General features: G+C 40.9%; 1 protein-coding gene across 2 annotated transcripts; it reads right to left on the bottom strand.

The window, feature by feature from the left end:
- Positions 1-505: 505 nt before the first annotated feature.
- On the bottom strand, positions 506-26,300 carry Slc35b3 (solute carrier family 35 member B3). Of its 2 annotated transcripts, none has more exons than XM_051194412.1 (10): positions 26,168-26,300; positions 20,806-21,088; positions 17,732-17,853; positions 13,024-13,178; positions 11,609-11,716; positions 8,098-8,195; positions 5,665-5,757; positions 5,125-5,236; positions 3,182-3,251; positions 506-1,143 (listed from the first exon to the last, which is right to left on the bottom strand). In XM_051194412.1, the coding sequence occupies exons 2-10, from the start codon at positions 21,004-21,006 to the stop codon at positions 993-995; spliced, it is 1,110 nt and encodes a 369-aa protein (XP_051050369.1). In that variant the 5' UTR covers positions 21,007-21,088; positions 26,168-26,300; the 3' UTR covers positions 506-992. The 2 variants fall into 2 exon arrangements, with proteins under 2 accessions (XP_051050369.1, XP_051050370.1); XM_051194413.1 differs by having other exon boundaries at positions 26,211-26,292.
- Positions 26,301-27,755: the final 1,455 nt, after the last annotated feature.

Below are 27,755 nucleotides of genomic sequence, written 5' to 3'. Positions count from 1 at the left end.
TGAGTCACAAGAGTAGAGACCTCATCATGGGGGTAGAACTGAACATCTAGGGATACAACAAGAAGATGACAACTACAAAGTATGGGGCAGCTGTTACAGGTTTGCTAGCACCATAAAGTGTGGACTTAGCAGCAACCAGAACTACCAGAAAGAAACCTCAGTATATCTAAGCTACCCAGACTATGGAGATTTTACTAGAGTCTGAGAAGAAATGCTGGTCAGGTCTGCCAAATCTACCTAGGCTTTAGGTGCACTCCACTTCATCTCAACCCTTCAAATCACATTTCATCCTTAGATGAAGAATTAGGATAATTTTATATAAGTTATCTTCTGCCCACTGATTAAAAAAATCCAAATTAAAGCCAAACATCATGGCACACTGTGACCCTTGCATATTTCCCTTAAGCCCTTCACCCTGTGTACACAGATGAGGATGCTTTCAGAATATTTTCACATTATAAGTGAAAAGCCCAGGTTTTAAAAGTGCACACTACATCTTCCCATCTCCATTTTCTTCAACAACAAATTTTATTAAAACATCATTTAAAAAAATCACAGAATAATTTTATTTATAAACAAATGCTATTTTCTCTAGACTTTAAATCATCGGTTCACTCTTATAACAGAGAAGCAATTTAAATAACACCACCAAAAGAGAATGGAGACGAAACAGTGTGCTACTACACAGCCTGAGCTGCACGTTGGAGGAATTTCCAATCAGTCTTGCAACATGGTCCATTTCCAGTGAAATGTTCAGGACACTACTAAGAAATGCTTTCCTTCATACTGCCTTTATTGAAACATGTCCTGGGTGTGGCTCTCGACTGTTTCGGAGCTGGTCAAGCCTGTGGTCTGCAGAGGCTGACATCACAAACCACTGCTCACACAACCGCAGCCTTCAGATCCTTTGGTTTTAATCACAATCCTTTGGAAAGTCTATCGATGAATGATTGTTCCCTTAGAATTCTATTTTAAATAGGCTACCTCAGTGCCTACACAGTCTGCGCCAACGTCCTTGACTTTTTCACATCCATGGCTTTGTTTATCAGATTGTACACTGATGGCAATCTTATTTTATCCATATTTTTGCTGTAAACATTGAGAAATATGCCAAGAACAACTAACAAGCCAGACCATACATACCTAAAAGAAAGAAATGAAAAAGTAGGTATTAAAATTAACAAGTTAAAATTTCACTGTTAATTATGACATGTGGTAGTCAGTTCATAATAACTCCATCAAATAAAAACTTGCTGTTAGCTGGTGGTACACACCTTTAATCCTAGCACTTGGGATGCAGAGGCAGGGGGATCTCTCAGTTCAAGGCCAGTCTGTTCTACAGAGTAAGTTCCAGGACAGCCAGGGCTATATAAATAAGCCATGTCTCAAAACAAAACAACAAAAACAAACAAATGAACAAACAAAAATGCCAACCAACCAAACCCACAATACTTGCTATTACAGATCTGAAATGGTAGTACTAGAATCTTATGTTGAATGGAGCAGAGAGGGGCTCACAAAGCCTGTTCCAGTTTGCTTTCCATTACTATGGCAAAGACCATGACCAAAAGCAAGTTGAAGAAGAATGGTTTTCTTTGGCTTACACATCCTGAGTCCCATTTCACAGTGGGAAGCCAAGGCAGGAACACTCAAGGCAGAAACAAAGCAGAGACCATCAAAGAACACTGCTTACCTGCTTGTTGCTCCTGGCTTGCAGTTTGCTTTCCCATACACCCTAGGACCATCTGTCCAGGGATGGCACTTCCTCAATGAAGTGAACCCTCACACGTCAATCATCAATCAAGAAAATGCCTCACAGGTTTGCCTACAGGCTCAGATGGATGTATTTTTTAATTTTAAATCCCCTCTTATTAGCTGACCCCAGATTGTGTTCAGTTGAAACAAAAAAATATAAGCAGCCAAGATCCCCACCACTAGCTAAGGTACTGGCAATGAGAGGATGCTGAGGAAGTGTCAATATTCTTCAGGGATGGAGTCCCCGGTAGGTAGCTTATGCTCTCCCATGGATGGTCCTATACTCATGTACATACTAGCAGCACCAAGTAAAGTCAGCAGTTAACAAAAGAGAGTATATGAAGTTGGAATAGAAATGGGGGGGGGCAGTAGGTGGATTTGGTCAAAATACATTGTCTACAAGTATAAAGTCTCAAAAACATTAATGCTGAACATATACAGAAAAAGTTACACAAAGTGAGAATAATTTAAATTTCAGGGCCACTAGCACATTCAAAGTCTAATCCACACCAAAAGACTTAGACTATACTTAAAATGCCAGATTCCTATCTATCAAAGGCTATTTCATACATTCAACCAAGCACTCTGCCTGTAAGTAGAACAAGATGATAAGAGGGACACATCCTGCAGGAAGCAGCAGAGGACCATATAACTTAATTACTATAATATACTATCACATGCATAAAGAAAAGTAATTGATAGACAATAACCTGTAATATACTGGTGGAAATTTACAATTTATTTAAAATTTTGTAGTTGTAAACTAGGTTTGAAATCCCAATTACTGACCTATAATGTTTAAGCGAACTGCTTTCAAACACATAAGAGACAGCAAAAGGACTGCTGAACACTTTCACAAGAAGTCACAGACTAAATCACTAGGATGCATTTACAGAATACTTTCCTATTATTTATTGTTGTGGAAAGATGCCATAAAGGTTTTCCAAGAATGAATTTTAAACACAAAATTTATGTATTTGTGGGAAAGAAGGATCTTTTACTCAACACATGCACACCACTTGCACTCACTCCCACCAGAAACATGCACTCACACTCATTTGTACTGCACTCCACTCTCCTTCTGCCACACTGGCACACACGCCACCAACAGTCACTCACAGTGGCACATACACTTAACTCAGTGATTCTGCATCGAATGTCCTTTCTCACACAGACACACTGCAACAAGACCACATTCCCACTGGGCCTTTTAAGTATACAAAATGACATTCAAAATAACAAATTATAAAATTCTTAAAATAGCAGAAGACACTTGGTAAGAGATTAGGATGAGGAGTTCTGTGTAGAAGACAATAGGCTAACAAACGCTAACATAAGTTAGTGCAAACAAAAATTAGAAAACAATGCTGTTGCGATAAATGAAATACATATCTAAATTTTGAGAAACAAATTAAAAAGTACTTACTGAAATGTGAATGGTTTAGCAAAGAATATAAACGAAAGGACTATGGTCATTGCTTTTCTTCCTGTTGTCACTGCAGGGAAGAAAATATTTAGATGCACCTTACTATCTTAGCAATATTTATAAATCATTTATTCCACAAGAAAGTATAGCTCTGTATACGCTAGAATAAGGTGCCAGAGACAATGTGACTGACCAACGGCCAACCAAGTTCATGCTGCTGTTGGTTTTGTAGAGAACCAGCACTGGTCTAGTTGAGTCTCTGAGTACAGCTGTAGTAATATTCACAGCGGGCATGGCAAGCTGGACCACAGGAAAAGTAGAGCAAGGGTTATGATCCTTTAAAAACAGTGAAAAGTTCACTAGAGTCTGGGGTTTCTGTTTGGTTTTGAAATAGGTCTTGCCATGTCTTGCTCATCCTGCTCCAGCCTCCAACACACTGAGATCCCAGGCATGCGCCCCCACAATGGCTTACAGTATTTAGTCATGGTGACCTCTGGGAAGTCCTGCTCTTGCACATTTGTCTTAACACTTCCTCCCTCTCTGGGTATTATTACACATCCACCTCCATTGTAAAGCAGAGGAGCAGTCACACATGTCTCCTTCAGGTCTTTCTCCTCACACAGCTCTCAGCTTCATCCCTAATCTGCATCTCACTAGACTACTGATCCAGGTACTTAACATCAAGTGTGAATGAGCAACTGAGTAACATCAAGTGTTACTCTGGAAACAAAAGTTGTGACCTGATCTGTGATGACTGTTTTTAGGATACCTAATGAGCTGGGCATATGTTCTTGCTTCCCCTACACTTAGGTGTGGCCGTATGTGTCAGGATCTGGCCAGAAAAATGTGGGTACATGTGTTGTTTCGAGGAGTACAACATCGTAGAAAGCTTCTACCAGAGGAGGTTATGTCTTTCATCTTCTTGGACTCCATCCTGTTGCCCAGCACAGCAGGAGGATGGGATGGTAGGGAGGGTACTGAGGACCATTCAGTCTCTCACTATGCCAACCAAGGAGGCGTAGTGAAGACAGCAGGTGTGCAGCTAGACAGTTTTACCCGGAATCCTGATTCTACCCGGTTGTCACCCAAGCCACTTAACCTTTCCACACTCATGTTTATCTGGGTGTAAATTAGGAAGCCAATGGTGCTAGCTGGTTAGGACTGAGCTGAGACATATCTGGAAGGGCGACTAGTACACAGGAAGGGCTCTGCAGTAGCTACTATTGTGCCTACCTCTGCCTTTTATTTGACAGTGAAAAAATGTCTGCCTATGTCATGGAGGCAAGTGTGCATTTATAGCTCTGGAAAGTGACGCAGAACACACAGTCACTGGCTCCCCTTACTCTGGTGTGCATTTCTCTAAACACATCAAATGCAATATAGTGCCAGGCATGGACATATCATCACTGGGGAAGACAGAAACTGATCTGGGGCTGGTGTTAAGAAATATCCAAATGAAAGGCTTGCAAACTATAAAATGGCACCTGCCACATTTTAAGTGAAAGACTGGAATTTCGGTAATCAATTAAAAGTATATGAAGGTAGTGTTTTCCCTGAAGGAATTTCATTCCATCATAGTTTCACAACAAAATTTTTTCTAATGTATTTAATGTTTTCCATGAAAATGTGTATGTTTGACACAAAAATGAAGCCTTCAGGCCTGGGAGGCAGCTGAGTGGTGGAGTGCGTGCTCAGCATGCTGAGGACCAAGGGTCTATCCTCAGCACCACACAAAGGGAAAAACAAAATGAAATCTTTGAAACAAGAAATTAAGACCAAACACCGTTTCCTTTAGAATTCAGAACAAAACAAGCTACCAAAGTGTAAGCTGGAGAGCAGTACTCTTTTTAGGGAAGAGGTCATACTCTTGTGTTTGTAAAACAGCATCGGAAAGGAAACACAGTTAGCGCTTATTTCCCAATCTTAAGCACATCTCCTCCTACCTGTTACAGCAAGGAGAGCACCAAAGATTTTAATCAGGGCCAGAACGAAGGAGATTCCAAAGTATCCAGTGAGGGAAAAGAGGAAGGCGTAGCCATAGGTTCGAACAGGGTTCTGCAAGGAGTAAATGGCCCATTATAGAGATGCACAGCTATCTCCCTCCCCCAGGGACACAAACGCAGCCTGAGGGAGCCCATGGAATCAAGCCGCAGAAGTAAATTGGCCTCTTGAGCCTCATTCCACAATGCAACCAAGCAGGCAATATTTAGTTTTTATTTAATGGGAAAATATTGACGAAACGAAAAACCCTTGATTTGTACATTATGAAATTCTTAAAAATTAACTAATAGGGTAGAGAATGGATTTTAAAAAATTAAATAGCAATCATTTCTGAGATCTTTTATTTCTGATCTGCAATGATGTATTTAGAGAGTTAACAAATTATATCAAACAATAGCCTTTTTTTCTGAACTAGGCAAAAACAGTACAGAAAAAAATTATTAAATGTAAGGTGTTATTCTTAAAAATGTATTAGTGCTTACCTTTGAACAAAACGCCACTGCAGGGCCTAGTCCACTAGTGCACGACAATCCCAACAAAATGTATACAAAGCCAATCGAGTATGAGTACAAAACCTGGGGAAGGCAGAAGTAAAGGAGGAAAAGGACTGTCACACCAAAAGGGAAACTGAAGGGATTGAATTAATCTACTCAGTCAATGCTGGGGAAAAACTAAACTAAACAAAACAAAAACTTTTCAGAGCAACTTTATCATTGCCCTGTGACTGGTTTCTAGAAATAATGGCTGTTTCTAGTGACCAATGACATAATACATACACATAGACACACACACACACACACACACACACACACACACACACACACGAGTATACATACAGTATTATGTAACAAATATTCATGGCCATATGGAACCTTCCATATATGTTTACATTTTACTTGTTTCTGGATTAATTGCTAAATTTAAGTAGACTTTAATTTTGTCATTCTAAAAGCATAAATATGACAAAATCCTTAGAGCTACTTATAAGACATGAAAAATGTCCTGGACACCGGAGTCTGCAGAAAATATGAAAATCTACACTGTTTACTTTCTCCACTCACTTTTTACTCCAACTCCTCACTCAGAGTACCTCCAGTTCCTAAGAGAAAAGCCTGCTACAGGTTAGCAATGCTGACTCCGTACACGGGCTACTCCCGACTCTCACAGCTGACCTAACCTTAATCCCCAGCTCATCACCCAGCTCTCAAACAAACACACTGAAGCCTTAGGTTGTAATTTGCCCCACAGGATAGCTACAGAGTAACCTGAGATACAAACAGAGGCTTCAGTTTCAAGGATGCTGCCCCGTGTTCCCAGGTGACTTGTACACTCTCAATTCTGAGGCCACCTTTATCCAGCCATGAAGAGTGGTGCTACCAAGGTTCAAGTTCCTGCTATTGAGATGTCACTTAGGATGCCCCACCCTGTGCCCAGAGAGCAACAGGAAACATACCCCTTCATGTCTTCAATGCAGTGTCTATCTGAACAGCAAAGCAAGTGCGCTCCTCTCAATGTGTGTGTGTCTGTCTGTCTGTCTGTATCTCTCTCTAATACACAGACACACACACTCACTCCTATATAAAAACAAAAACAAGTTATTTTATTTGAAAAACCCTTTAAAATCTAGTGGGCATTTAAAAGGAATACTTGGGTGTAGTGGAATATTCACTTTGTCTCCTTCTGTGGCACTGACCACGCCCACTGGGGGTGGAGCCAGGGGCGGAAGTGACCTGTGGAAGGAGGTCTGAGGAGGAGCCAGGGAACGCTCTCTTGCTGGCTGGTAGCGGAGAGGAGAGCATCCAGTGGAACTTGCTGGTGTTCATCTGTCTAGGTTATAAGTTATTTCTCCCTGAATAAACATCTATTCAGCCTATTTGTTTATCCTGATCCTTATTTAACCTCAATACTTGGGGAGACTGGAGAGAGCTCAGGAATTAAGAAAGTGGATTGCAAAGTTAGGTTCTCAGCACTCATGGTAGGTGGCTCACAATTGTCTGTATCTCCAGCTCCAGGTGAATCTTGGCCTCTGCTAGTACCTACCTACACACACACACACACACACACACACACACACACACACACACACACTCATACACATCAATTATAAATAAAAAATATTTTAAAGAGACACTAGAATGAAAGGAAAGTCTTAGACTGAAAGAATTAAGTGTAGAGATGCCATGCCCCCAAATTAACTTATAATTCAGTGCTTCGTCAGTCATAATCCTGGGGGTGGTTCTAGTTTATGTGAGGGTATGGACATCTAGAAGTAACTGCTGGTAGTGAAACTCTCTTGAAAAGGAACAAAGGTGGCTAGTACTAACAATGAGGAATGAATGAAGCTGTTCGAGTTTCTATGGGCTGAGGCAGAAATCGATTCTAGAGAACTCAATTCTGACCCCTGTGTAAGGATGTGAGATAAAGAAGGCTTCTAAAACAGGTGGGAAGGGTGGGGTGTTCAGTAAACAGAATTGGGTTTTAGCAGGATTTACTTAATAAGAAAATGGAAATAATAAAACTACAAGGCAAGATGGGTGAAAATCTTGAGTTGGAAAAGCCTTTTGACACATAGCCAGAAGCCATCAATAAAAAGAGAAGTTGGACCAATAAGAATTACAAATTTCCACACTGAAAGTAACACAAAGAGAAATACAAACAGAAGGAAAACAGTGTCACAAAGAGGTTTCTTTTAACAGATAAAAGATTACAGAAACCTACGAGAAAAACATTGACCAGTTATACAACAAGCTGTTAGCAGTGACAGGTTCTCTTGTAACTTTCCCCAGCATTGTTAGCATTAAGTTCCTGAAAATGATAAAGCAGACCAAAATGCATATTAAGTATTTGACACTGCAACTATTTCTTAAAATCAGCCATGCATCCTACAGACACGAGAGAAGCACTGGGCGGCTCACCATCTCAGAGTTGGAAGCACTGTGCAGTTTCATAGCTTTCTCTTGAACGTTCCCAATGACAGCATCTGCACACAGTGCCAAGGAGATAAGCATCACACCTTCAAGGAATAAACAAGAGAATGATCCTCTTTAAGCCTATGAACTGTAAGCAAGGTTGACCAGAAGTTTTAACTGGGCTAAAACTCAAAAGCAGATTTTCAATCCCACTTGGCTGGAATGCTGAATATTCTGATCTATAACTTGTTTTGTAAGCACACAGGTGATGATATTAACAAAAAAGACAAACACTAGTAAAGTAATGCTACCATCAGAATCATACTTCATCATGTCAAATCAAGTTCTACTTTTAACCTGGATTGTATAATGGAAGGAACAAATGTAGACACTCCTAGCTCATGGTGACCACACAAAAGATTTGAGAGGAGAAACAAAAATCAAACATTTATAGAAAAAATAATACACACAAAATGTCTTCTAAAAGATTCAATTTAAAAGGAGCGAACACCCAGGCATTGCAAGGTCATTTCTGTGGCATGGCTTCTGACTGGAACTCTGCACAGTCTCCCCTATAAATCACTCATTTTCATGGTCTCTATACTTTCCAGGTAGTATCTGTTGAGAAGTGCAGCTACAATTTAGGGCCTTGGGAAACTGGAATACCCAACCCTTTTGTAGTTTTACAACCTTTCAATTCCATGTTATCTCAGGTGCACCTAAAATAATAGTGCCTTTGTTAGCTTGCCAGCCAAACTGTCTCAGTGACTCTTCACATAAGCAAGCCTCCCTTTCATGTCCACGAGGATAACATGAACAACATTAAGTTGTCACACACTGCAGTGACAGGTCCTGTGGCATCGAGTCTGGGTGACAGCACTCACTCCTAGGAAGCAGCATGCAGGTATGCATGAGAACGGGTCTGGCTGCCTCTGAATCTGACAAACAGAGGAACGGGTGGCACAGTTCCATCTGTGGGTTTCATGGGGCTCGCAGGCTTTCTTGTCTCAGCCTTCTTAATGATGCTGTGACCTTTAATACAGTTCCTTATGTGGTGACTCCAAACCATAAATTTATCTCCTTGCTACTTCAAACTGTAATTTTGCTACTGTTATGAATTGTATGTAAATATCCAAATGCAGGATATCTGATTTGTGACCCCTGTGAAAGAGTCAGTAGATCCCCAAAGAGGTTGAAAACTGTTGCTCTAAAAACAAAGTGGGGACCAGTATTCACTAGTTTCTTTCAATGAAGTATGCCTGGGTTCTAATTCTTTCAAAGTGTGCCCACGGAACTCAGGAAGCAAGAAGGTTCATGTGTCCTGGGGCACACCTTCCCTGGTCCTCCCTCTCTGCATGTGTATGGTCTCAGCCCTTCTTCCTCGAGTGATGCCACATAAAGTAAGACAAAAGCAACTAACCCATTGTCCCTTTTTCCCAAGAGTGGGCAGGATTTGTTCTGGAAAGTTCTGATCTCTTCTTTCAAACAAAGGCCATCTTTCCTGCTTATTAAACAACACAACAAATAGGGCATTGCAAAGGAGTGTGTTTCACAAATGGAGAAACTGCTTTTCTGACCCTATTGATTTGAAGCAGCACCCACAGCCACTCCCAGATGTTATCATTCTACACCCCAGCGCTGCTTTCAACACCTTGCTATTTCCAGAGAATGTCTTAGGTCTAGATACATGCAAATATGCACACATATACCGCTGAGTCAGGAGCATGAATGGGTCACCAAGGAGAAACAGAAACATTGTACATTTGGGAGTCTAAAACACAGTTGAGTCAGGGGCATGAGTGGGTCACCAAGGAGAAACAGAAACATTGTACATTTGAGAGTCTAAAACAGAATGGTTGATTACATTGTTTGTTCTAAACAGGAAGAGGATACAGTGTGTAAACAGAATGAATACATTGCAGTGAGATATTCACTTTGTCCACATCTGTGGCACTGACTATGACCATTAGGGGTGGAGACAGGGGCGGAAGTGACCTGAGGAACTAGGTCTGAGGAGAAGCCTGGGAGCGCTCTCTTGCTCCAGGAGAGGATCCAGAGGCATCCTTGGGAACAGGAACCTGCTGGTGTTCATCTGTCTATGTTGTAAGTTATTTCTCCCTGAATAAACATCTATTTGGTCTATTTGATCCTATTAAACTATGATAATACATAACTATAAATCGTATTAAAGCACATTGTTAGCCTGGCCACAGGTTAGGTCAAAGTCTTGATTTGTAAAGTAAGCTTCAAACAGCATGGAAAATTGTTCCTACATCCTCCATAATCCCTCCTCTCAGTAGCTCTGTATAAGGCAAAGTGTTCTCTCCATTCTCTGGGAGAGCATAAAGGGCCTGTAATTCACTCATTCCTGGTTATATTTTTACAAAATTTAAATTCATTGCAAATTTAAAAAAAAAAGAACATTTCCTGGAAATTCTTGACCCTGATGCCAATAGCTGCTACCATATACATTCTCTGAAGTTAAGCAGCAAGGTTTCGGGGAAGCTGGGGCAGTGAGTTCCCTCAGGACTGTGGCTGTGAGAGGGCTGCCCCAAGAGGCCCAGGTGCTTCTACTTAAACACATTAGCTCAGGCTGGTTAACTAGGGCCAGTAAGATTCTTGAGAACAATTGTGACTCTAACGTAACCACTATTTTCATTATAAAAAAGATTATTTCATACTGAGTGCTTGCTGGTAACCCAATATTCCCTTTCCCCTGTCCTTTTAGATATTTTCTTATTTTTGTTTTCCTGATTTAGAAATTTTAAATGATATTTCAGTCAAGATAAATAATGGGATGGCAGTGTGTTCTTAGTAAAATTCTTTTAGTAACTTAAGGAAAACATTGTATATGTAGTAAATGCCCAAAATACCCGAAAACAATTTATCTCAGTGGTTCTCATCCTTCCTAACACTGTGACTCTTTAAAAACACAGTTCCCCATGTTGTGGTAACCCCTAACCATAAAATTATTTTCATTGCTACTACATAACTGTAACTGCTACTTTTATGAGATCTATGTGTAAGGGTCATTTGACCCCACAAAGGAATCTTGAGAACCTCTGATTCATCTGCACGGTCATGAAAATAAAGATAGGATTCTAATGTTTACTCTTATGTATACTGGAATACTTCCTTAGCTTTCAATCTAAATTTAATTGACAAAAGGCACAGAACACAATGGAGGAAACTGTAAGTTGAAGAGTTACAGCTCTATTCGTATTACCACCATGACTTCCCCACAACCCCTGTGTGCACGCAGGGGTCAGCACCCACATCCTAACTCTCTTGTCTTTGACAGTTACTGTTTTAGCCTGCAGTTTCCTGTCATGCAACACAACAGGGTTACATCTCCAGAGCACCGACACTTTTACTACAGTATGAAAAGTCTGAAAGCCTTTTTTAGGTATGAGACTCACCACCGTCACAGCACCAGCTAAAATCCACATGAAGACTTACACATTCTCATTCAAAATAAAATGCTTATGTAAATTAGAAATATGAATACATCCCTTACCTGTCAGATTAAAGTTTGGAGCAATGGTGCTGTCAGCCAGGGTAAACCAGATGAGGCCAAGGCTCATGCACACTGCAGCAGACACATCTGCAAGGTTGTAACGCTTTCCTATGACAGACAGAAGGAAGCTGGCCTCATTATGCAAATATTTATCCAGCCCGCTGTCAGATCACAGGGCCTCACCAGGCAGTAGAAGCACGTGATAGTCATGTCTAATGCCCCAAACATAAGGAACACTCACATCAAGGCACACAGCAATGCCAGGAGTGTTAAGATTAAAGCAGGCACCACGTGTATGTGTAAGGTAGAAAGGAGATCTTATTTTATCTATTATGACAGGAAAACAAAACACAAAACCACACACATGCACCACTTAATGGGGGGGGGGGAGGTACGCCCTGAAAGTGCACCTGAGGGGGATCTTCTTGTTATCTGATGTCATCAAGACATGTACACAGACTGAGATGGCTATGATGTCACTGGGCAACGTGTGATCTCATGGAAGCATATGCATGCATACACAGTCTACTGGTGACCAAGGCTTCCTTACACATGACTGCAATTTTGTGAAAACTGATCAAAGTAAAAGGTATACTCCCCAATTTTAACTATTTGTAGAAATGAGAATGTCTTTTATCTACTGTGTAATAAAAGGCTACAGATTTTCCTGTACTTTGTAAATTTACCAAGGGAAGACACTAATGTTTCTGGCTATATTAAGTACCATTTCAGCTTATAAATACTGCGGGAAGACTGTTAGGCGGGGGAGAATTCACTCATTTTCCTCTGCTTAATGTGCTCTAACTTTTGGTAACAATTCTAAGGAAATATACGTGCCTAGTTAGACTGAGGTATTTTTCCCATATGAACACTTATCCTGAAGTGTTCAGTGAGGGGGCACATGTGTTTCCACCGTAAAAAATCATCCCCAGGAAGGCATCTTGATGCACACACTGAGAGCAGGCTGCCCAAGCCCTTCAGTGATGGGAAGAACTCCAAGACAGAGATCAAGCAACAATTTGCTCCCGCGCTTGCTGCTCCAACTGCCTCTTCTCTGCATCCAGCTGATCCAGCTGGAGTCTAAACCCTCAGAGCTGGTGCAGTCAAGGAAGAACGGGATCTACTCAGATGGGCTTCACTATGGTGAGTATGGCATTGTGGGAAGCATTACATTCTAAGATTAAATAATAAAACAAAATACTGGCTTTTCTCTCTTATTTCCAAATTATGAACCTCAAACACTATTAGAGAAATACCAATGCTTTCTATGACCCCCTATTTTTACCAGATGCTGTATTACCACAATGTCCAGAATACTCAAGAACAGTGTTGTGGACATTTGCTATTTTTCCTAATGCCAGATGCCACAACATAGCTGTGTGCTTCAAACAGTATAAAACATGTCATTACTGTACCTTGAATAAAAACTCCTCCTAGCATAACAGGAATCAGTTTGCAGCACTTGAAGATGACTTGGGTGGGGTAATTCAGGTAGCCCAAGGAAGTGTTTGATAAGCCCATAGTACCCACAGTTAGAAAAGCTATTATCATGTAGGTTTTTCCTGGTATTCTGGAAGAGACAATTTTTAAAACCTTCATTGTGGGACTTGGTTTCATAGTACTTTAAAGATGATGGCTTACAATGTGCTTCCTTATTTCTGGTTAATGTTTCTGGAAATATACATTTTAAAAAACTCATTCTTTTCAAGTTATAACACCATTTACTTGTACACTGACAAAAATCACAATATACTTTTACTGAAACATCAACGAGGAATCTCAACTGTGTGTTATAACAGTAAGAGACTTCCTGAGATTCTAGCTGATATATAAATGCTGATCAAAGATTTTCTTACAGTAGCTCTAGGTATGGATAAAAACTATCTTGATTTAATTCATACAAAAGATGATTTAAAAAAATGGGCCTCTGCAATGGTAAAAAGGCCCTAATCACTAATGTTATAAAGTAATTTTTACATTGCTTTTATTTCTTAACTTTTCCATCCAGCATTAGGAAAAAAAAATGTAACCACCAGAACAAAGAACTTCTCTATAGAAAGCTCATAGCTTCACAACTCCAGGCATGATAGTTAGCACAGTATTTTATAAACCACCTCTCCATTTTCCATGTTATAATAACCAGCTTCAGGTAAAGTTTCTGATGCTGTCTTCATAACTTTTAACTTTGGCTCTACCAGGGTTTCTTGAAGGAGACTCTCAATTTGTTATCTTTACAAAGTATGGGCATATGCTCACTCTGAGTAGTTACTAATGGTTTATAATGATAATCTGGCATACTGTATGATGAACACAAACAAGCAATTGTCATGTAATTTGATTATGCCGTGTACTTAGATGTAACCTACCTACATTTAGGCATTTGGATTGTCATTTAAATCAGGTAACAAAGGCACAAAATCCCAATTCCTCCAATCTTCTTCCTTCCCTTCTGCCTCTCCCTCCCTCCCTCTTTTTTTTTTTTCTCTTTCTCTCTCTCTCTGTGAGACAGGACCTTCAGCCAAGGCTGACCTCAAATGCCATATGTAACCAAGGGAAACCTTGAGCTTCTGTTCTACTACCCGAGTGCTGGGATGACAAGCATGCACCACCAAGTTTGGTATATGTGGTGCTAATAGAACCCATGACTGTATACATGCTAGGTAAAGACTACTAACAAAGCTACATCCCCAACTCTCTACATCTTTTTATATGGGTATATATACACTAAAATAACTTGTTGGAAAATTCTATTGAAATGCCTTATTTACCCTTTCAAGTTTGAGGTTTTTCCTACTTCAGTACTAATGTAGGAATCAGCACTTAAAATCCACTGCCAAGAACTGGCCTGCCCATAGGGTGTCCTTCATTTACTACAGCCGCATTTCTTCAGTGTCCTGGAGTCTGACCAATCACTGTCCTTGTCAATGAATGAGGACATATCACTTTCCCAGCTTTGGATAAAAGCCAGTCATCAAATTTCCTCAAAGATAAACTGTAAACAGTGGTAACCAGAAAGCAAAACTTCTAGTCAGCAAACTTATGAGGAACAGCTAAAAAAGCAGGATACAGGCAGGCGCTCAGGGCCTCAGGAGGCCCAACCCCCAGAGGAACTTGCTACATGCCTTATAAAAATGTCAGCCCTCCTCCAGGTCTTGTTTCCCCATAGGCATTGAAAAGCTGTATTTCACCAGCCTGCCTCCAGGAGTCTGGACTCCTGGTGCTTATATTTTATTTAATTCCTCAACACTCCAAAAACCGGTGGGGAAAATGCAACTTAAAAGAAAGTCCTTCCATGCAAACTCATATATTTCCTGTATCACAAATTCGGGCAATGGCTAAAAACGTGTTACTTGGCGATAGCAGCACGCTCTGGGAACTGGAGCTGCCAATGTTACTCCCAAATCACCAGAGTTCAGAGACTCTCCAGGTCCTGACAGAGCCAATGCGAGGCAGAGCCCAAACACATGACCTTTAAATTCTAAACCCTGTGCTTGTGCTAACATAACATCACATATACAGACTCAGGCAGAGAAAAAACAAAACAGAGTGTAGGTCAGAGACTAATGGGAATAACAACAGGCAAGGAAATCTGAAGTCAAGTACATTAAAGACAAGGAGCCCTGTGGCTGGATGAAGCTCTAAACACTTCAAGACAAAGTATCTTATAAAGAAATGGATGCAGTTCATAACTACTGATTTTAAGTCTAGAGATTCATCTTTCAAAATCTTTCTGTTTAAATCAGAGACAAATTTCCACCCCCCCCCCCAAATATTTTAAGGGTCACTTGGCTTGAAAGCTGAGATAATCTAGCCCGCAGCACACATCACCTAACCGGCTGATACAGAGGTGTTTCCTCCTCAAACTCAACTTCAGGGGCTATGCATGACTTTCACCCTGAAGCATCAATTTCCAAGAGAATGGCCCCTCGCTGTTAGTCTTGGCAATGATATTTACTTACTTTCTAGTACATCACCCATGTCTTATCTTGGAGTTTTAGCGCACAAGAAAATAATAGAGATGATATTTTCACACTTGAGTACTTACTATAACAGCTGTAAAAATTTACCAGCAATAAAATTTGGGGAATAAAATTAAATCTATAAAGAAATCTGTTAAATTCTTCCAGGAAAAATCTTGTGTAAGTGGATTTGAATATTTGAAGTATGTATATAATTCAAAACAATCATGTATAAAAATAACAAGCTATGATTTTGAGGCATTAAACATTTACACAAAAGATGGAATGCCAGTATAGTCCTTTAACTGCCCCAGATACATGAATATATACATCCTACACTAAATGGAAGGATGAGCATGCTTCATTTACCCCCAAACTACACATTTTATGTGCTTATCTTCAAATATTTGAATTCAGCAGCATTATGATTGGAAACTGACAAAAATTCAAATATTTGAAGATAAGCACATAAAATGGGAAAAGTCATCTCCTTTCAACACACAGTGCTGGGAAAGTAGATACTCATGTAGAGCCAGAGCCATATCTCACCCTGCATAAAATGAATTAAAAGACCTTAATACAAGACTTAATGCTCTCAAACTATTGGGGGGGGGGGGGGAGGGAGCACTTCAAGGCACATGCACAGGCAGTGACAACTAAAGGTGCTTCAGAAGTGGAGGAGAATTCCAAGAACAAACAAACTATATATAAAATTAAAAACTTTCTGCTCAGCAAAGAAAACACCAGATGAAGATACAGCCTACAGAATGGGGTAAACAAGTTTGTGCTAACTATATGCTAGGCAGGGGATTAATATTGAGAGTATATTACCTCCATCCCAAATTCAAAACCATAACACAAATTAAATCATGCATTCAAGAAATGGGCTACAAAACTGAACACCCAATTCCCAAGAGTGAATGTTAGTGGCCAGGAGATATTTGGAAATGGGCAACATCCTTAGTCATCAAGGAAATGCAAATTCAATCTGCTTTGAGATCCTACTTCAATGCAGTCAGAATGGTTATCATAAAGAAAACACAACACATAGCAATGCATTTCTGGAGGGGAAGAGGGGCAAGAGGAATGTTTATACCCTGTTGGTGGGAATATCGACTGGTGCCACCACTCTGGAAACTAGTAAGGGTTTTCTAAAAAACTAAATAGTATCATAGCACATGGCCCAGCTATGCCATCCCTCATCTACTGAACAGATGACATGCCATAGAAGTCTTTGCACATCATGTCTACTGCTTTACTCTCCTCAATAGCCAGGGAAGCAAGTTAGCCCAGGCATCTAACCACCTATGAATAGATGAGAAAACAAGGCGTGTTTACATGATGGAGCTTTACTTAGCCACTAAGAGAATGCAACCTGACACCTGCAAGGGAATGGATGGGGCTGGTGTTAAACGAGCTAAGGGAGAATCGTAAAGAGACAGCCATATGGTGTTCCCCCCCATACAAGGTACCCAAATTTATGTATATGAAACTTATGAGGAAGTACTTGAAATCAGAAAGCAGACAATTGGGAAGAAGGGAGAGAGGGGAGGGTAATCAAACACCTGTGACATGAGACCAGATAAGGGGACCTATGGGAAGGGAGCAGCAAGAGTGGGACAGGTAAGATGTGGGGTGCAGTGCGGCAGGGGATGATCTAGAACATCATACAATGACACATGTTCCTGAGAATGCCATAACGAACCCCTTACTACTAACTAACTCATTAAAAAATAAAAGAACCCAGATCTCAACTACTAGACATTTTGTGACAATGTCAGAGGGTATGGCTCACAAAACATTAACTTGACACTTCAAAAACTTTTAGGAAACTTGACACTGGCCTTTCGCTTACCTACTGTGATGCTGGTAAATTTGAAATCTTTCACTAGGCATGCTTGGTCAAGTCATGATGTGTTACCTGAGCTTTGAGGGAGTGTGCCCAACCATGAATGCTGTGATACTACATTTAAAAGGGGAATCTACTTTTTTCCAGTGCATAAAGGAAATAGATTTATTATCTTAAGCAAGTAGTTTATACTGATAAAAACCCATGATCAGATGTTAGCAGGAAATGTAAACTCATGCACAGTCGGCATGCTGAACCCCCTCTCCTGCCAGGCTCCAACCTGGTTCAACTGATGCAGATAAGCACACCACATACCTTCTCCTTTTGTCCTGAATCAACTGGAGTTCTATTAGGCCAAATATTGAGTAGAATGCAAACTGCACTAAGGTAAGGTACCAGCCATACGGCTTAAAGCCTTCCATTGAAAATATCAACTCCTGCAAGAAGACAATGAATGCCGTTAAATTCAAGGAACAGACTGATTTTCAGTCAACCGTAATGAGTACATTTTAAAGGCAAGCAAGCCATACTTCATTAAACTCCACCCTACTCCCATCAATTCATTAGACTTCATAAGACAGCTTAGGCATGAGAATCAACAGAGTAGTAACTAAAATGCAATGTCTTATGCTTCTTCATTAAAAACATAAAAAAAAAAAAAAGTTGCCCTTCACACAAAAAGCTTATTTTGCTAAAAGCCAGGCATCTACAAGCTGGTTTTCTACAGGGATACAGTTCCTATCACAGCATTTTCAAAATTATGGGTCACAGATTGTTTTGAACCTCACTCACTACTCAACCTATGGTTGACACTGAACTTCTGCTCTACCTGTCTCTGTGTTCACAGTGCTAAGATTCTAAGCATCTGATGCCATCCTATTTATGCAGTGTTGGAAAATGAACTCAGGGCTTAGTCCCTGATAGGCAAACACTACTGGAAGAGCTAAATTCCCAGTTCTCAAACACAGTATTACATTATGAAGTAATGCGTACATTTAGTTACTAATCAGCCATTTTAACAAGCCATTAAGAAGTATTCTACAAGTGTTACATGGCTTACTTTTAACTGAATGAACTGAACTTTCCACCCTGAATGGGTGTGTGGGGATGGATAAAATAGGTCCTAGCCACCTTCTATTAACTACTTTGATGTACAATTACAAAGAGAGAAACCATGTAAGTGCTCATAAAGTTTGAAGGACTTGTGCAGCTAAAAACTTTGCCTATTTGTTTTAGATGAAAATCTGTTATTCAAACAGAAAAAAAAATGCAGCCAATAACAGTTATACACAACCTAGGGTGAGAGTGAAATCCTAAGTCAATGTGTATTCCCATGGCCATGTCAAAGATCCACATGGCTGAACTGCACAGGAGTGCCAAAGCCTTCCCCAGGTGATGGTTCAGCTGGGTGGGAAGCCATCTTTTGCTCTAACTACAAATGTTGACAGAAAATGTTCACCTTAGCTCTCTCCCGACCCAGGACATGATCATGGCCTGAAGACATCTCCGCTACAGAGAATGCTTCTACTAAGATTGGCTTAACCGGCATCCCAGTTCAGCTGTGTATCTTAACCCCAGCCTCCTTGCCCCAGCTGTATGTAATACCCCACCTCCCTGTTAAATCATGTGTAATAAACAAGCTGAGCTTTGGGGGAGCTGTGGCTTCTTCATCTGAGACCCAGGCCACCCAACCCCAGGTTTTCTGTGTCCATGTGTTTCTCATTTCTTCATCCCCTCACTATGGCAGTCAGGTAAGGCCCTGGAGCCTTGCAAAGCATGACAAGGTGGCTTCGTTATTTTCCTTTGCAATGGCTAGCTGTGTCCCCAAGTTATTTGTAACAGAGACATTTTGAAGGGAAAAAAATGCTTACAAGAAAAATTCTAATCCCAATCCCTATTTCTAACTGCTGTGTGATGTGATTAGTTGATTTTTTTTTTTTTTAAAATCATCCTTTAGCTGGGACTCAAGTTACAAATCATACTCTACAGCATTTTTACATAATGTTCATGACATTCTTGTAGGATAATTAAGAAAGTCAAAATTTTATTTGTCTATCTATGTAACACATGTCTATAAGATAAATGGACAAAAACATGTTTTATGAGAATTTCATGAATGGGTAAGGTCACCCAAATGTAGTGCTAATGAACAGTTTTTATGTCCCCTCTTGAATTAATAAGTTCTCAGATATGATGTAGTTGAATTAAAAACTAAGTTGCTAATGCTTAAAAATACGTATCAAGTCAATGCACAGTAATAACCTTGGTGTCATTCATACATGCATGTTCACAATGGACTGAACCTTCACCCCTCCAGCCATGGTTTTGAAAGTTAGGAATTTGCTGGTGGCCAAAGGTATAAAACCACCTTAAGCTACAGGCTATTGCAATGTAAGAGACAATGCAACAAAACTCACAGAAAAGTAAGATTATTGCAAAAATGGGTAAGAGAAACAAAACAAGAATGAGGACATTGTAGGCACCAAGAAAGGAGGGAAAGAAAAGAAGACTCAGACATTTACAAGAGATGAAAGAGTCTTACAGTGGAGAAGGGGAAAGGCAGAAAACATGTCATTTTTTTTCCGGCCAGATTTATTTTGTAAAAATGGCCTTTTGTGCTGGCTGTGGTGATGATGTCAATAATCCCAAGAACTGGAGGGTTAAGGCAGGACTTTGAACATGAGGTTAGTCTGGGCTACAGAGAAAGGCCCATTCAAAACAGAAGAAAACAAAACTAACCTTTTATCAATGAAATCCAAGAATCAAGAGTAAACTGTACTATTTCCAATTTTATTGTACAATGATCTTCCTAGACATGGACCAATGCTCGGCTCATTGTCTTTAAACACTGGCATGGGTGTGTATGTGACTGGATGGCTCAGGGATTAAAGGCACTTGCTGCTGTTCTTGCAGACGGCCCAGGTCCTTTTCCTAGTATCGACACAGTAGCTCACAACCTCTGTTAGCCCCAATTCCAGGGGATCCAACGCCCTCCTCCTCTGGCTTCCTTGGGTGACAGGCACACATGTGGTACACTTATATGCATGCAAGCAAAACACTCATACACGTAAAAGATAAATGAGTAAGTCTTTAAAGATATGAATACATAGCTGTGATTGCCTGTTTTGTTAAATATTTACAAGTTTACTTTCATAACTTTAATTTTGCAAGATAGACTTTCTTTCCAACTTAAAATATTTAACTTGAAGAGTTTTATCTTTACTCTTAGTAGTCTTTTAAGAGGCTATTATTCTACAAAACTCTCAAGATCTGAGTCAACCACTAGCCTGTAAATAAAAATATTATAGTGAAAACAAGTGGTCAAAACCAACATGGACATTAAGTGCTAAAATAACTACCACTATGATAAACAAAGAATTACTTTTTACCTGTAAGTATCCATAAATTAGGTAAAATACAAAAACTCCAGCAACACATATGAAAAACTGTGTGAGCTTGTTAAACTTGCTGAGGTTCATGCCCAGCACCACAATGTCGTCAACTGACTTGATGTGCGGTGACATTGTCTGGGTTTTGGAGGGCACAGTGATGGAGACATACTTCCTGGAATTGTTGAACTTGAGGTCCATTGTTTTTGCTTTGCCACATTCAAGGCCTGTAACCTTGTCTTTGCTGGTTTCCACTACCAGGTGCTGTCTTTGCTGGCTGGGCCTAGGGAAGGGAATAAGTAGTTATGACAAATTGCATAGTCTATGAAGCATCACATTAAAACAATTCAAAGTACTGCATAAAATTTACAGACCCAGCTGAGTTGCTCTGGGTATCAGTGTTACCTCCTACACTCTAAACAAGCAAATACAAGACCCCCCCCCAACCCATCCATCACTGAATAGCATCATATTCTTCTCCATAGCAATCACAACTAGGACTACAAATGGTGGTGTGCTTTCGTCATCTAGTACGTATCTAATTACAGCCAATCTTGTAGGAGAATAAGGAAAAAGTGATGCTTAAGGCTTGCCAACCATACAATCTACTTGCTAGTTAAGCTTTAAAACTAAAGCCAAACAGGTATGAGATCTAGCAACCACATTCCTTAGGTTGAAAGAAAAAACGGCATGTAGCCCAGGCTTGCTAGGAAGGGACAAGCCTCCTGCCTTAATACCTTGAGCACTATGGTTACAAAGCCTGAGACACTAACTGTGACTAAGAATGTAAAAAGAAAAACTTTGGAATGTAAAAGGCAGGAAAATGCGTCATTTTTTTTTTTCTTTTGACAGTGAAAAACTATGAAGGCCCCACTGATTACTGTCACATCTCTCTTTGCATTTACATAAGGCAGCAATAATGAAACCCATGTAAACACTAAGGGGAGTGCATAAATCATGGCAGCACACAGGAAGGGAGAGGAGGGAGGGAGGGAGGGAGGGACAGTCTCAGAGCTGGCACTTCAGAAAGTGTAAACCCTGACTCCAAGGGCAGGAGAGAACAATTCTGACCAGGGGCTTCACTTAAAAAATATCATAAAAGAAACTGTCATGTGAGTGTTTGAAAGGACAAGAACTAGAGTCTCCTCTAGGTGACAGTTCTAGCTAGCTGAGCTGCAGACATTAAGGAGATCTCATTAGTCACAGCAACTGGGGCAAGGCACTGTGGACAATCAATCGCCACTATCAACATGTAGGTACCAAAACATTTATTCTGTAGGACACCTGCCCTATGTCTACACTTTTATAAGTACTTCTGTTGCTTGTGTTCTTTTTTCTTCTTTATTCTGGCTTTCCTTGCTGTGTCTCAATCATTCTTATCTCCTTAAGATTTTTACAGGTTTCATAAGCCATGTTTTAAATTGCCCTCTTCCTACTGTCCTGTGTTTCAATGCTGAGGGAAAAGTGCTCTGGCCTATTTTCTGTTAGGCAAAGCAACAGTACACACGGTTCTATTAAATAATTTAGGTTCTGAACTTCTCTTCCCTAATTTCTTTCAATAAAATGCCTAACCACTCAGTTATTCCTAAGAACAGGAGGCTTCTAAATGCCCCGTGTCCTGTTCTTGCTATCCTTTCTGCTTTCTGTTTTCTTTCTTTGGGTCATATTTAAGTTCAGGGTTGATGGTCCTTCTTTGTGACACTGTTGGGGAATATTATTTTAAGGTGTAGTACATTTGTTTATGCTCTGAAACATTTGCTTAAAGATGTAACGGTGTGTGACTTTTATCTATGCTGCATTTGTTTAACTCTGTGAAGCTGTGATTCTTTACCTGTCTAAAACACATGATGGGCCTAATGTAGAGCTGAATGGCCAATAGCGAGACAGAAGAAATAGGCAGGGCTGGCAGGCAGAGATTATAAACAGAAGGAGAAATGAGGAAGAGGCAGGATATCAGGGACCAGGCAGCCAGCCAGCCTCAGAGCATGAGTCAAAGTAAGATATACAGAAGTAAGAAAAACAAAAAGCCCAGAGGCTAAAGGAAGATTGGTTAAGCTAAGAAAAGCTGGCAAGAAACAAGCCAAGCTAAGGCCGGACATTCATAACTACGAATAAGCCTCTGTGTGCCATTTATTTGGGAACTTGGTTGGTGTAGGCCCCCTTAAAATTCAAGAATTAAAAAGAAAAAACAGTTTTACTCTTTTGGCTTTATTGGGGACCCACCACCCATCTCCCAAATTAATCACATGCTGGAGACTTATTCTTAACTATGAATGCCTGGCCTTAGGTTGGCTCATTTCTTGCAAACTTTTCTTAACTTCAATTATCCTGTCTACCTTTGGCCTCAGGGCTTTTACCTTTCTGTATTCCTGTATACCTTTTCTTTCCTTCTTATTCCATGTCTGGCTGTGTAGGTAGGTGGCTGCCTCCCCCCTTTTCTTTCCTCAGATTTCTCCTCATATTTATCTTCTCTGCCTGCCAGCCCCACCTAATTCTCTCTCTTACCTTGCTATTGGCTGTTTAGGTCTTTATTAGATCATCAGGTGTTTTGACAGGCACAGTAACACAGTTTTACAGAGTTAAACAAATGCAACATGAACAAAAAGTAACACACCTTAAAATAATATGCCTCAACATGACACCTTTCCCTGTAAAAGATAAGGCAAGACCCACACCTTAACAGTGTCTGCATTTTGCTATCTGTCAGAGACTTTTTATCCATACCAGAAAACAAATGAATTGGCATGCTAAGCACACAGTACCAACTCAACTATAGTGGGCAGGCAGTACAAGAAAGCAGTCCCCTTGGTTTGCAACTTTGATGCAAAACTATATGATGCCTGAACTATATGATGCTACCTGAGGAGTCTTGGGCAAGTATTCTGAGCTTTGGGTTCTGTATCTTTACTGGGTAAAGTGTGCTGAGTAAAGAAGTTTTGCAGAATCTAAGAGATAAATGTAGATGTGCACAGCACAGCACGTGCATCAGCTTTCATTGTCCAGCTTTTCAGTGTGAGAATAAATGTACAAGTGCATGACACACAAAATGACGATCTATGTGCATCAGCTTTAACTGTTCAGCTTTTCAGAAACTCTCTGACATGGCCTGGTGTGTTGAAGCTGATTCACCCTCCTGACACCAAGGAAGAAATGGGAATCTAGATTTCCCATCTAGCCTGCTCTACAAATAGCTCTTCCACTGCCTGCTATACGTCACTACAGCACACAACAAAAACTCGAGACAATGAACTGAAGGACTCTCTTCTGCAATTCTACAAACAAGATCAACAACATTATTCCATTCCATTCTCTCCCGGCACTCTAAAAATAATCACTCCTACACACTCCCCAGCAGCCTCATGAGCTGCAGATCTAGGATGTAAGTGCAGGTAAATACCTTCAGCAATACCTTTTTTAAATGTGTACAACACACTACTCATCTCTCCTGAATTTTCCATCAAGCACTTGTGATGAACAAGGAAATAGATTCATAGTCATTGCTTAAGTAACACCAGGGTACCACAAAATCTGTCCTTTAAAAGCCTGGCATTTAGTGTGCATCATGTTATTAGTCAGACAGCATTACTGACAATGGCCTCTGTTACTCTTAAACTGTGATGGCCAATGTTGGCACCTCACTTGTTTCTAATATTAATAATTGATATTGTTATCTAAAGAATCAGAGCCAGGGCTGGAGAGATGGCTCAGGGGTTAAGAATGTTTATTGTTCTTGCAGAGGGTTCCCAGCACCCATGTTAGAGGGCTTGCAATTGCCTTTAACTCTCCTGCATATACCCACTCATGCATAGTAGTACACACACAGACAAATTAAGTCTTAAAAAAAGAACCTGGGACAAAGTCCTTAAAAATCCTTATGTTATAGGGAAAATGCCTGAACTACATAGAGAATTTAATATCATCCTGGGCTATAGAGATTTTTGTCTCAAAAGAAAAAAAAAAATCACAAAACCTCAAACCAAATCTCAAGAATAGGATTAAAAGTAATCAAATAATAAATGCTCTGTTTTGCTTTAGAAATTCAAAATAAACTCTGAAACTAAAACAGGAAGAGATCATTAAAGTAAATCTCTGCCTTAAGATGTCTGTCTTCTTAAACTAAAAACACAAAAACACATAACTTTAGCACACTGAATGCAGAAATAACAGCTAAAAATATAAAAAATAGGTGATGTTGACTTACAATGACATACTGACATAAAAATTATCTGAGATTATTTCTTTTTTAAAAAAAAAAAGTCTGTGTGCAGGTACCACCATCACAGGTGGGGGGTCAGATGACAACTTGTGGGAAACTGGTTCTCTCCTTTTACTTTGTGGGTTCTGGGGACCAAACTTGGTGGCAAGTGTTCTCACCTAGTGAGCCATCTCACTGGCCTCAGCTTAGTCTTAATCTAGTTCTTTTTCTAATATGAAAGATGAAAGCTTTCTTATAAAAAGGTGGAATGTGAAGAAAGCCTATCATGCGCACAGCCTGGGAAGGCCCCAAGTTCACCCATAACTTGTCACACTCAGGTGACATGCTTGTCTTCATGTCTCGTTTTGCACGTTGGGTAAATCACACAGTGAGTAATAAGACTATAAAACAGAAAACAAGATTTCAATTTAGTCTACACCTCATCTCACGAAGTCTGAGAGACGTGATTTATGAAACTCTCCCCCCCTCAAGTGCTAAAACCAGGATTTAATTTATACATCAAGAAGAAGCAATGCTATCTAAAATCTTTTCAAATGCTGGCAGTGTCTCCCCCCCTCCCAACTGTCAGACTAATTCAATTCACGCGTAAGAAAAATAGTAACTAAAATTCTGTACTCTTATTATCTACTGTACAAGAAATGTAGTTGTAGTTTTTAAAAATACAGGAAACTAAACAAAAACCCAACTCTTGTTAGCATACCAACAAAATCAGTGTGTTTTTTTTTTTCGGGGGGGGGGGCGCGGGTGGGGAGGTAGGAAGGGCGAGTATGAGGAAGAGAATTCAGCTGCCCTTAGCCGGAAAGAACACACAGGGCTTTCCGCGATATAAACTTAATAGCTCTGCAATAACAGTCACTCTCCATGGCAATGCTAACAGGCGCAGGGTACTGGAGGGCAGGACACACACCCGGAAGTCGCTCTGAACTGCACAAACAGTGTGGGGAATGCGGGAGACCATCCGAACCCTAACAGCAGGCTAGGGGAGTCCGGGCAGTGGTCTCACGTCCGCAGGGGAGGATGCTCGTCCCGGAAGCGCTCGCACCCGCTACCCCAACAGGTCCGCGCGCGCCCGGGCCACCCGACGGTGGCGTCCACCTTCTCTGCCGACACGCTGTGGGTGCCCACCCCGGTCCTGCCTGACAGCACCTGGCGGCGCGGCGAGGCCCCCTCCCAGCTCCGCCGCTGTCACCTCCTCGGCCTCCGCTCCTGCTCCGGCGCCGGCCACGGCGGCCGCCACCTCCCCGGAAGGTCTTCACGCAGCCGGAGCCCCGCGCACCACTTCCGCCTATGCGTCTTCCTGCGCATGCACAGGCGCGCGGCCCCGCCCCTTCGCCAGCCCTCTGTGCCGCTACCTCTCGCGCATGCTCCTTGCTCTGTGGCTCTGCCAGCGCTCAGGTTATGCCCATCTTGTTCGGGTCCACTACCCAGGTGACTTCGTATCCGTGGCCATGAGGCGATGCGTGTGAAGGAGGTCACATTCAGAGTATTGGGGCCGAAAGCAGCCTGTTCCCTCTCCCCAGCCCGTGCGCGTTTTTTGATCCTAAGAAATGAGGTTGCTTCTCAACTCCTTCCCTGTCCCAGTCTCAAGGCCTGTTCCTGCTCTTCAGGTCAAGATGGACTGCAGAAACAAACGCCTATGGGGTTCTAACATCACATGCCCTTTCAGTGATGATGGCTTGTAATTGGCCAGAAATGTTACCGGGACTGTATGTATATTGAAGGGCCACTCACGGCTTGAAACGTAAATCTCTACTTTGGGATCTGACAAGTGTAACGTTTATGATATTTGGAAACCAGATATCATAAATTACCGACCCCCATTGAGAGCTACACCTACCATTACAGAGATACAGTGAAAATACCAAGATGAGCTTGGTGACAAGGGTAATTATGTTTGCCTTAACTGATACAGTATTTGAGAGCCTGCTTTGGTAGGGAAAGCCGTGAAATTGTGGCAACAGAAACGTTAGAGTCCATTCAGTTATGACTAAGTTTTAAATTTTCAACAGAATTAAGCAGAAGGAGAAGCATTTGTGCCTTGTGTGTTGTGGTGGTAGTGGTGGGCCCAGTTAGACGTTTTTAAAATGCCAGCCTTGTTAGGCCGGTGTTGTATGAATGTTGAAACAAACAAACAAAAATCCTAAAGAGAGTAACAAAGCCCATTCAGTGACGGCTTTCTGTCACTCAACAATGCACTTAGTAGCAGTAAAGCCCTATTACTGTTACTGAAGCAGCATATTTAGCAAGCACCTGTTGAATGGGTATATGTGTAGGCTACATGCATAATTTTTAAGTAGAGCTCCCCACCCTCAATGAGTTACAGGGCACAGGTGAAAAGGTCAATGTGAAGGTGAGGATGTAATTATTTCTCTAGAATAAATGGGTATTTATTGGGGAACAATTACACAGAAAAATACAAAGAACAGCGGGAGTGTTTCTCTGCCTTTCCTACCATAAGCGCTGACCCACCAGAAAGGAAGCACCAAGGAAAGCTACGCCTCAAGCTTCCCTCTTTATGCTTTCATCTGCTTAAGGCCACGCCCAAGGGGGGTGTGGCCACCGTTACAAGTTCACTGCAAGACCACCGCAAAAATGGTAATATAAACCTAGACTACTAGAGGTGTCATGGTCCACCCACTTTGCCTGGGAAGTCACAGTGGCCTAACAGGGTTTTCTACTTCCTTTTTATTTCTTTACAACCTAATTCTGCTCAGCAGTGGGAGTTAGCCTTTTA

This window comes from Phodopus roborovskii, unplaced genomic scaffold, assembly GCF_943737965.1.
Source record: "Phodopus roborovskii unplaced genomic scaffold, PHOROB, whole genome shotgun sequence".
In the NCBI taxonomy this organism is placed as follows: domain Eukaryota; kingdom Metazoa; phylum Chordata; class Mammalia; order Rodentia; family Cricetidae; genus Phodopus; species Phodopus roborovskii.
This window is presented reverse-complemented; position numbering and strand designations above follow the sequence as displayed.

What these genes read in the sequence shown, in the direction of transcription:
- Slc35b3 (XM_051194412.1), bottom strand. Translation starts at nt 21,006, where the DNA reads ATGGACCTCAAGTTCAACAATTCCAGGAAGTATGTCTCCATCACTGTG. An exon ending in GTGCTTCCAACTCTGAGATG is followed by an intron (nt 5,758 to 8,097) that starts GTGAGCCGCCCA and finishes TGCCTTCCCCAG; the next exon opens with GTTTTGTACTCATACTCGAT. An exon ending in GCTAAACCATTCACATTTCA is followed by an intron (nt 1,144 to 3,181) that starts GTAAGTACTTTT and finishes TCTTTCTTTTAG; the next exon opens with GTATGTATGGTCTGGCTTGT.